Consider the following 11,230-nt stretch of genomic DNA (forward strand, 5'->3'; position numbering starts at 1 on the left):
TTTTTTTTTGACAGGGGATTGAACTTGGGCCCTTGTGAGGCAGGCAGAGGAACCACTGAGCCAAATCCCCAGCCCTACCTGTTACTCATTTAAAGTGTGATTTCTTTTTCTCTTCTGAGGCAGTTAGGGACTTAAAGGCTGTTTTTCTAAAAAAGAATGACTCTTCACTTAGGCCTACAGATGCTCAACAGATAACTAAAAAGAACAAAGCTTAACTTTCATTTTGTCTTTCATTACTTTAAAATTTTGGGTAAGATTCTTGCTCGGCTCTGCACATAGGTATGTTAATCATTTAAGAAGTATCTGACTACAAGTTGGCAAAACAAGGTTGATTAGACTGAATTAACCTATCTCATCCCACTTCAAGACCCAGACACCAAGGTAAGAGATTGACAGGGACTTTCAACTAACCCTAACTTTTAACCCTAACATACCCAGAAGTCTCAGGTCATTGCTGTAAACCTACAGCCACCTTGGATTCCAGCAGTTTCCACAAAACTGAAACTATCCCAGACAGAAATAATCATCTCGTAAGACTAAAAGGCCCTCTCAAGTGATGAGGACCTCTCCCATAGTCATCTTGCAAACCAGAACTGAGATAATGGTCAACCAGACTCTAGCCCATCCCAGGAAATCTATAAAGTATATAAAATCTGGTCTTGTTCTTTTCTTAATGGACCAGTCTGATCCTCTTCATTGGAGCTATGTCTCTTTCAGCTCAAGCTGAAGTGCCCTATTTTTTCTTACTTTCTGCCTCACACTGACACATCCTGAATTGATTTTCTGTGACAACTGCCTTTCTGCAGGGTGAGCTGAGGTCTCTATCTCCTCTTTGGGGGATTTCCTAAGATTCCATCCCTGAATCTTGTACTGTTTGCCTGTCCTAGCTTAATTTCTCCCTTGCCCTAAACTTGTTACAGGGAAAGGATGCCTGTAAGCCAGAAGTTCTTAGCTGAGACCTAAGATGGCTGTCAGAGTGGTCATCAGACAATCTCTAACTTCATTTTAATTCCATCTGCATGCTAAGTGACATACTCCCCACTACAGTGGTTGATGACTATCACCACATCCACAATAAAGAACCCATAAAAGGAGCAGAAAATGGTGGCTTCCAAACGCCTTGGAAAGGCATGCCTATTCCTACCTCCTCATTTCTTTACCCTGTATGTATAATCTCCCTAACCCTAATGGTTGAGAAGTTGATTTGCAAGTTTTATCTCTTATTCATGGCCAAGAGTAAGTCTCCTTCCCAGCTCAGTTGGGACTCACCGGTATTACTGATTCTACAACTGTGAGAGGGAAAAGTGACCCACCCGGTCTAGGGGAACAGTTACTCTAGGCTGGCTCTGGCAGTGGACTTCTTCCTAGCACATCTAGCCACTTCTACCAGCTCCCAGGAAAAGGTAGTAAGTACCATGGGCCCCTAGCAACTTCTTCACTCCTTTAGTTCGCCACTCTTTTGCTAAACGAATATTTACCAAGCACCTTCTTTTACTAGGCATGTAGTCCTTGTTTTTACGAAGCTCAGATTCCAATGTAGAAATCACTCAAATACAAACAGGCAAATAATTATAAATTATTTGACAGATCCCATTAGGGCTGAAGGAATCTCCCTCAGACAAAATATTAGTATCAGAAAGGATGTGAACAGCTTTAAGACAAGTTATATGTACACGAGGGAGGAAACAAGGGCCGGGGCAACTAGATAGCCAAAATGTGTCAGAAGTCACACAGACCCACAGCTAACCGATTGAACAGAGGTTTCCTAAAAAGAAGACATACACAAGGCGTGGTGGTGCACACCTTTAATCCCAGCACTCAGGAGGCTGAGGCAGGAGGATTGCTGTGAGTTCAAGACCAGCCTGGGCTACACAGTGAGTTCCAGGTCAGTCTCAACTACATAGCGAGACCCTGCTTCAAAAAACCAAAAAAAATAAACCCCCCCAGCAAAAAAAGAGAGAGAAGACAAATGTAAAACACCAGACATAAAACAACTCCAGGCTTACAGCTCCTGAGCACCGTACATGGGACCAATCAGAAAGTGATTTTTCTCAATCTTTCATTTGAATTTGGTGCTATTTACTGGGCTAATCAGAACACACTATTCTCAATTCTTCATTTATATATGGGCATGACCCATCAAAAGACACTGTTCCTTATCCCTCATTTACATCTGGAGAGATTACAAGCAAGTTTTTCCATAGGACAACTTACATCACACATGAGGCCAGGACAATTGTCCCAGTGCCATATTCACATGAGGTGGGAGCCAATCAAGGGGTTTGGATAGTAAAGGCCCCATCCCCCTTATCCTTAGCACCGCTGGGAGTCTTGTACAATATACTTTTTTCTGCCTTCAATAAATTGACACCTTTGTTGTCTTTTCCATGTGTTTTGTCCAATTCCTTGTTCAAGACACCAAGAACCTGAAAAGAACCCCCCCAGGAGCCCTATCTAGTAACACATGGATATAAGATACTATGACTATTGTTATCCCCAATTATTAGTAAATACGTATTCTTTTGGGGGCATCTATGGGATTTTTGCCAAAATTAGATGAAAAGCAAGTCTCAACAAATACCTAAGACTGGATATAATACAGATCACATCCTCTAAAAAATGATTCAATAAAAGTAGCAATCAATTACATAAAGATAGCAAACATTAAATACAAAATTTCTGGGATGTATCTTAAATACAGTATTTAGAAAAAAGTTATAATCTTTAATACATGTACTAGAAATGAATACTGAAATGAGCATTCTACTTAGTAAGTTGGAAAAAATACATATTAAATCCAAAGAAAGTAAAAAGACAATAAATATTATAGTGGCAATTAATGAACTAGTAAAGAAAAAAACAGGTCCATAAACAAGTAGCTCACACTGTAACAGCTGGTTTGGAGGTCCTAGCAGGGGAGCACAGCTACTCATATACCCTGGACTGAGGAAACGGTCCTGCTCTATGGGGGGGGTCGTCCTCTTTGACCGAGCGCACAGCACAGCTTTGGGAGGGGAGGGACACACATGGAGCAGTGAGGAAGGAAGGGGACACCGCCTAGCCAGCCAGATCAGTCAAATCAACCCTGGTGATCAATGGGGTGACAGATGTCACAGCCAGATCACCCTCACATCCACTCATGCTTTGAAAAAAATAATTTAAACAAGCCTCAGGAAGAGGATGCTTTTTAAAAGAGGGAAAGTACAAATGATTCTAGCAATGAAAAAAAGGGGCATGCCTGGAGGTATCTATCACAGAGAGGTTTTGCTACCAGATGGGGTCTGAAGTGTTCATCCAAGAGATGGGGACCTCTGCTTGGCCTCAGTTTTACTTACTTACTTACTTACTTACTTATTTATTTTGGTACCGGGGATTGAACTTGGGTCCTTGCACTTGCGAGACAGGCGGCAGAACCACTGAGCTAAATCGCTGGCCCTGGGCCTCAGTTTAAATTATCAGGAAACACCATGAAGACCTTTATGCTAACAAGTGAACACTATTACAAATACATAACTGACTTGACAAAAAAGAATCTGATGGAATCTAAAATCACTAAAGAAACAGTAGTTTAAAATCTACTGAAAGAGATACATGCTTTAGAATAAGGGGCCAGCAAACTATTGCCCCTATCCCAAATCCTGCTGCCACTGTTTGTTTTCTTTGAGTTAAGAATGGTGTTTCAATTTCAAAATAATGTAATAAATCAAAAGAAGAAAACTATTTTGTAACACAAAAATTATATGAAATTTAAATTTTTTTCTGTTTTCTTTTTTGGTAGCAGAGAACCCAGGGCCTCACAGTTGCTAGGCAGACTGCCAGGCTACGGAGGGGCAGAAAGAGCGGGCAAAGGAAATGTAAAAAGAATTAAGATGTGTAATGTATGTATACCAATTTCCCATGATGAATGTAATCATTTTGCGCTGAAAGTAAATACTAATAAAAGTAAAATAAAAAAAAAATTTAGTGTCCAGAAGTTTTGTTGGAACACACTCCCTCCTAATGTCGTCTGTATTACCTCTGACTACTTTTGTACTATAATGGGAGCCTGAGTAGATATAACAGAGAACCTCTGGCCTAAAAAGCCTAAAAGATTTACTCTCTCTTTATAGAAAAAGTTTGCAAACTTCAGGCCAAGAGCCACAAAATGGGAGGGGAGTGATGGTAAGAGACATAGACTGCATGGATTAAAAAGGAAAGCAAAGTAACTTATTCATGGACAATATAATTGTCCACATAGAAGTCTACAACATATTAGAATTAAGATAATAAACAAAGCAGCTTTTCCTCAGAGAAAAAGATTCTGTTGTATTGGAGATTGAACCCAGGGGGGCCCTCTCACTGAGCTACTTCTCTTTCCCTTTTTTTATTTTTTTGAGAACTGGTTCTTGTTAAATCACTAAGTTATCCAGGTTGGGCTTGAACTTGAGACCCTCCTGCCTCAGCCTACTGGTGCTGGTATTAGAGGCATGTGTCACCACACCCAACTGAGAAATGTGGGATTTTTTTTTCCAAGTATTCCTATATTCCTAGAAAACAAAATGGAATATTAATTTCTACCTAAGACTAGGGATATAGCTCTGAGGTAGAAAACTTACCTAGCATGTTCAGGATCCTGCTTTAATCCTCAGCACTTTCAATAAAAGATACCTAGTTATTGGCCAAACAAAATATATATAATGGTTTCATGGGGAAAATTATTAAACTGAACTAAGGGACATGTAAGTATAAGACCTAAATAAACACAGAAATAAAATGTTCATGACTGGGAAAGACTCAATTTGGGCATTTCTCTCCCAAATTAATCTGTGAGGTCAATGCCATTCCAATCAAAATTTCAGGGCAAGGGAGCAGTGTCACAAAATTCTATAAACTGATCTTATAATATCATGGAAGAGAAGAAGACCAAGAAGAGCCAAGTGAATGCAATGAAGAGACAGGTTAGACAGACTAATCCTAGCAGGTGTCAAAATATCTCAGAGAAAATGTAGTACTGGCATTGGGACAGACAAGCCATTTACCCCAGTAAAGAGAACAAAGCCCCAAACAATCCCTCACACTTACAAATAAAAGATGAAGGTGACTTACAAATCAGTGCAGCCACAACACTCTTGAAATACATGGTACAAACCAACTAGCCATCCATCTTGAATGTAAAACTGGATCCTTACCTTATCTCAAAACAAAAATTAAATCCAGAGGGCATGAAGATCACACATAAAAAAATAAGAATCTTTAGAATAACACAGAGAATGTCTTTATAATTGTATGGGAGGGAAGAATTTATTTTAAAAAGCATCAAAGAGGGCTTTTTAAAACCACAAACAATGAAGAAATGATGAATCTAGTATTAAAATTTTCAAAATCCTGAGCCAGGCATGGTGGCACCTGTAATCCCAGCAAGAGGGAAGCTGAGGCAGAAGGACTGTGAGTTCCAGCTCAGTTTATAAAGCAAGTTCAAGGACAGCCTAGACTACACAGCAGGACTTTAACTCAATCAATCAATCAATAAAATTTTTAAAAAACAAAGTTTAAAAACATTTTATAAAACAAACACCACGCAAAATTAAAATATATGCACTAAGCACACACACACAAGTGCATGTAAAAATAATGAAACATATATATCAGACAAGATTACAAATCAGGTTATATGAAGGACTCTATAACCAATGAGAACAAGAACAATAACCTAATAGAAAAATGAGCAAATTACATGAACAGGCAACTCACAAAAGAGGAAGCCCAAGAGGCCAATACAAATATATACTCAACTTCATTAATAAGCATAAATTATTACAAAGAACATTTTTTTGTTGTTGTTTTGTTTTTTGGTACCTGGGATCAAACTTGGAACCTCTTGCTTATGAGGCAGGCAGTGGCACCACTGAGTTAAATCCCTGGCCCAGGAACATTTAAAGAACAATGAAATACCATTTCATGCCTCTTAGATTGACATTTAAGTCTATATAACATCTAGGACTGACGCACAATGGGTATTCTCATACGGCTACCAAAAAGACAAAAGTAGAGTTCTTTAGTTTGTTTATTTCGGTTTAGCTTGGTTTCTTTAACACAAGGTTTCACCATGTTGCCCAGGTTAGCCCCAAATTCACTAGGTAGCCCAAGCTGGTTTCAAATTTATGATCTCTCAGCCTCCCAACTTCAGGGATTACAGGCACACACCCCACACCTAGCTGAAAATATAGTTTTTTAAGGTGACAAGTTAGGCATGGTAGTGCATGCCTATAATCCTAGCACTCAGGAGGCTAAGGCCAGAGTATTTCCACGAGTCTGAAGCCAGCCTGGACCACATAGTGAGTTCGAGGCCAGGCTGAGCTACATAGTGAGACCCTGTCTCAAAAAAATAAATAAATAAATAAAAATTAAAAAATAAAAGTGACGATATGCACTTCTATGATCTAGTAGTTCTTTTTATAGGAATCTACGCTAGAGAAACTACCACATATGTACATAGAACAACCCTTTGGTGAATGTTAACCATAACACCATTTAAAACCCCTAAATAGATAAACCACCTCAATGCTATCACTAGAAGATTGGATAAAAAAATTACAATAACAAATATTTATAAACGAAATACTAAAATATCCAGGATTTTCTTTAAAACAATGTGGGATAGGAGTAAGTGGGGAAGTAGCCATCCATTATGAGTTAATAATGACTTATCAGAACTCAATATACAGGAATGACTTTAATTATTATCATTTCTACTTTAATATATGTTTGGAATTTTCCAAACAAAAAATCTTAAAATCATTCCTATCCAATAATAGAATCCTATAAAGTGGGTATGTTGGCGCATGCTTATAATCCCAGCAATCAGGAGGCTGACAGGAAGATTGCTGAAATTTTGAGGCCAGCCTAGGATACAAATGGAGTTCAAGCCAGTCTGAACTACATAGCAAGATCCTGTCTCAAAAACACAAAACAAAACAAAACAAAAAGGTCCTAGCCAGGCATGGTGGCGCATGCCTATAATCCCAGAACTCGGGAGGCTGAGGCAGGAGGATCGCTGTGAGTTCGAGACCAGCGTGGGCTACAAAGTGAGTTCCAGGTCAGTCTCAACTAGGGCCAGGGATTTAGCTCAGTGGTTCCGCTCATGCCTTGCAAGCGCAAGGACCCGAGTTCGATCCCCGGTACCAAAAAAAACCAATACAGTCTCAACTACATAGTAAGACCCTGTCTCAAAAAAAAAAAAAAAGTCCTAGAAAGCAATTAAAACAAATCAGATTTACTTGTTTCAATGTAGATATATCTGTGAATTTAAATGAGTAAAAGCAAGCTGCAAACGGTTACTTACATACTGTATGCTTTATACGTAAAATTTAAAAACCTGTGTAACTATATGTTGTTCAGCAATATGCAGATACACAATAAGTATAAAAACCTGGACAAAAAGATACACACCATGGGAAAGGGATGTAGCTCAGGGGCACAGTACCAGCCTGGCAAGCACAAGGCCCTGAGTTCAATTCCTGGCCCAAAAAAGAAAAATACACAGCAACTTTAATAGAGGGAGAGAAGGTAATGAAAAATATGCCACACTTCCTGTAACTTTCTACTATTAGAAGACAAGTTAACAGCAAATATAGAACATTGGTAACACACACAATCTGTATAATGGTACATGGACTAAAGCGTAAAAAAAGAACTATCCAAAAAGCAATATAGCCAGGTGTGATGGCACATGCCTGTGACCCCAGCCCTCATGAGGCTGACACAGAAGGATCACTGGTAGTACGAGGCCAGCCTAGGCTACATAGTAAGTTCAAGGCCATCCTGAGCTGCACAGCAAGGCCCTGTCTCAAAACAAACAAACAAACAAACAATAGTATAAGCTCCACAGGACAGCAGTTATTTGAGCTGAGTATGGGTGAATGGACAGAAATCCCTCAACCTTGCGGCTGGATGTCATGACACACACCTGTAATCCCAGCACTCTGGGAGGTTCAAGGAGGGGGATCACTAGTTCGAGTCCAGCCTGGGCAACCAGATGACTTATTAATACCTTGTCATAAAAAGAAAGAATACTAGGGACATAGCTTAGTGGTAATGTACTCCCAGCTTCAATTCCTAGTATGGGGGTGGGGGGAACTCAGCCCAAATGGAACACAGAAAAATTTAAAAAGGAATGGGATCCGAGATTTCTCTCAGAGAACATATCATTCTATTCAAGATGAGAAAACAATCCACATAAAAGGTATTCCTGAGGCCAAATCATTTTTAAGATACATCCCTTTACCTACAGACCATACACCTAGGACAACAGAAGAGATAGTAAGAAAGTATTCACCGTCACAACCCTCACAGAACCCAGAATGATGAATGCTCACCCAGCACTTCTGGACAGATGAATGAATTTCCGTTCACTCATTTATGCATCCATTTGAGAAATATCAACTGGACAAGGGTCTATGTCAGGTACTACTCACATCCCCAGGGATGCTTCAGACAGTACACTGAAAAGGTCCTTGTCTCAGGGATGTCACCTGGTGGGGAGGGATAAGACAAGAAACAAAGAGGGAGGGAACCCAGCAGTCGGTGGGGTAGAGTGGAGGGACCGAGGCAGGGCCAGTGGGAGGGCGAGAAGGAAAGGAAGAGCCAGTCATGCAGGACCAGGGGGAGTCCAGCAGTCGGTTACGGGGAGGGGCTCAGAAGGGATCCCAGGTTGGCCCTGGGAAGGGATCTCAGGGACTGTAAATGAAACGCAACAGAATGCCACATACGCTCTCTCATACTCAACTGATGCTGTCAGCCTGAATTCATGCTCCACCAAGAGATACAGACTAAGACAAACTAGGAATAGGACAATCCCCGGACTCCTTCAGCCTGTTTTACCTTCTCAGCCCCACTCTTACCAAAAACCAGCCTACAAAGGTGCTACCTTAGTCTTCCAAGCTGCGTAGGAGGGGCTGCCTCTGTGGGGGAAGCATCATGGAGGCAGACAGCGTCCCTATCCTCTGACAGGCAGAGGGAGGAAAGAAGCAATACAGACACCACCTAACAGCTCCTCTAAAAATGGTGAAAAGCCGGGGATTTAGCATAGTGGCACTGCGCCTGCCTCACAAGCGCAAGGTCCTGAGTTCCATCCCCGGAACCAAAAAAATTTAATTTAATTTAAAAATAAATAAATAAAAACGGTCTGAAGCACAGAGTTGACCCAGAGTGAGTACCCAGAGTGAGGGGATATGGAACTTACTGGATGGCACAGACACTCAGGTATCTGCAGAGGGGCTGGAACCTGCCTCAGACACTAACCAGCCCCAGGGATACGGGCCAGATGGGTCTCCTCACCCCACGTGTGTGTTCTGCAAACTGTCAGACCCTACGCATACATGAACTCTGCATATATGTTTAGTCTCCTTCAACCCACATTTATTAAGCACCTGTTCTGTGCAAAGTGCTATGTTAGGTACTTGGACCCAGCAATGAAGCAAACTAACAGAAACCCTCTTACAAGTTTCATGTCAATGGAAAAGAAACATACAATAAGTGTAATAAAGAAGGTAAATATATGGTATGCTAGAGGTGATAAGAGGTATGGAGAAGACATAAGACAGAAGAGGGTGAATGCAGCTATAAAGATTGCATGTTCACAGAAAAGAAGGTATAGAGCAGAACAACAATCTTCTTACAGGCCCAGATAGTCAACAGTTTAGGCCTTTGAAAGCTACACAAATTATCTCTCTGGCTTCTAGATTCTGCCACTGTATTGCAAAAGTAGCACGGTTCATATGTACATGAATGGGCATGGCTATGTCCCAATCAAACTTTATGAGCAGACATTGTACGATGGGTTAGTTGCCCCTGTTTGGTATATCCAGAGTATCTGGTACTCTGTAACTTGTCTAGAACAGCTTGGTCTCCCACTTGACAAACAGCTTTTGTGACAGGGTTCATGCTGCTTAGTCCTAGTAAGTTCAAGAAGCCAATACCAAGGAATCACCATTGGAAAATTTAAGGAAACCTGTTATGCTCATTAAACATTTACTGGATTAATGAATACAGTAATATATACTGATTAAGCAAACGGGACCTGGCCTGATAAGTAGTATTTGGCAAACAGGACTCAACAGAAGTTGGCAGTGATAGTGAATGCAATGATTACTTTTAAAATCATTATTAAGACCTGGTTCTGTGCCCACTACTAATAGACTCGGTAATAACTTAGTGACTAAATCTACCTGCTAAAGAAGACCAAGTCTGAAGCTCTTGAGCCTCAGCTGCATGAAGGTACTGCTGTATTTTGGATCTTGAATGTCCCTAAAAGGCCCATGTGGTGAAGAATTGGTCCCCAGCCCATGGCACTATAAGGAGGTGGTAGAACTTTTAAGAGGTAAGTCTCCAGGTGGACAAAAGGTAGGGCTTAATTGAAGGAAGCTAAGTCATTAGGGGGCAGGAAAGTGCCTTAAACAAGATATTGGGATTCCCAGCTCCTTCCTATCTACTTTTCAGTCACAATAAGGTAAACAGGTAGGCTTCCTCCACTATGCTTTCACCATGACGTTTTGCCTTATCCCAGGCCTAAAGACAATGAGGCCAAATGACCACAGACTGAAACCATGAAACAATAAAAACTTTTCTTCCTTTTGAATTGAATACCTCGGGTATTTTGTCATAGTAACAAAAAGCAGACCAACACAGAAACCAAATTCTGATCTCTGGCAGTCACATACATGCAGTATGAGCTGAGCAAACCCAGCATGGCTCCCTGGCTCCCTCAGCAATCCCTGGGCCTGCCCCAACCCTGCATTAGCAGCCCATTGCCCAGAGGAAATCAATCACTCACGTAAAATCGAAGCAGAGCCCCATCTGAATTGCAGCACCAGGACCTCCTGCCCAAGTACTCATGGGCTGTGTTGAGCAGCATGAGGGAAGATGGGAGCATGGGTGTTTCTGACATCCCTGGGGAAAGGCCAGACCGACAGACATAGGTTAGCAGGGACACACACACCTCCAGGAAGGCTACCAGGCTCAGTCCATTCTTTTGCCCTTTTCTTTACCAATCCAGCCACATATTTTTCTTTAGTTCCCTTTTTCTGTTTTTAAACAATGACTTGGCTGGCTTTACTAAAATACAAGTATTTAAAAGCAATTCAAGGACCGGGGTTTTGGCTCAGTGGTTTCTCTGCCTGCCTCACAAGCGCAAGAGCCCAAGTGGGATCCCGGTACCAAAAATAAAATAATAAAATAAAATAAAAAAATATAA

The 11,230-nt window shown here is 40.9% G+C and overlaps 1 protein-coding gene across 4 annotated transcripts in view; it reads right to left on the minus strand.

Moving 5' to 3' along the window:
* The window catches only part of Cabin1 (calcineurin binding protein 1), a 147,928-nt gene that overhangs the window by 92,603 nt on the left and 44,095 nt on the right, over positions 1-11,230 (minus strand). For all 4 annotated transcript variants that reach the window (XM_010603921.3, XM_010603917.3, XM_010603919.3 and 1 more), the window contains exon 19: positions 10,811-10,926. In XM_010603921.3, coding sequence (XP_010602223.1) covers positions 10,811-10,926 — 116 coding nt within the window. The remainder of the gene's footprint in view (positions 1-10,810; positions 10,927-11,230) is intronic.

Source organism: Fukomys damarensis, unplaced genomic scaffold (assembly GCF_012274545.1).
Source record: "Fukomys damarensis isolate Sample0158 unplaced genomic scaffold, DMR_v1.0_HiC HiC_scaffold_12, whole genome shotgun sequence".
NCBI lineage: Eukaryota > Metazoa > Chordata > Mammalia > Rodentia > Bathyergidae > Fukomys > Fukomys damarensis.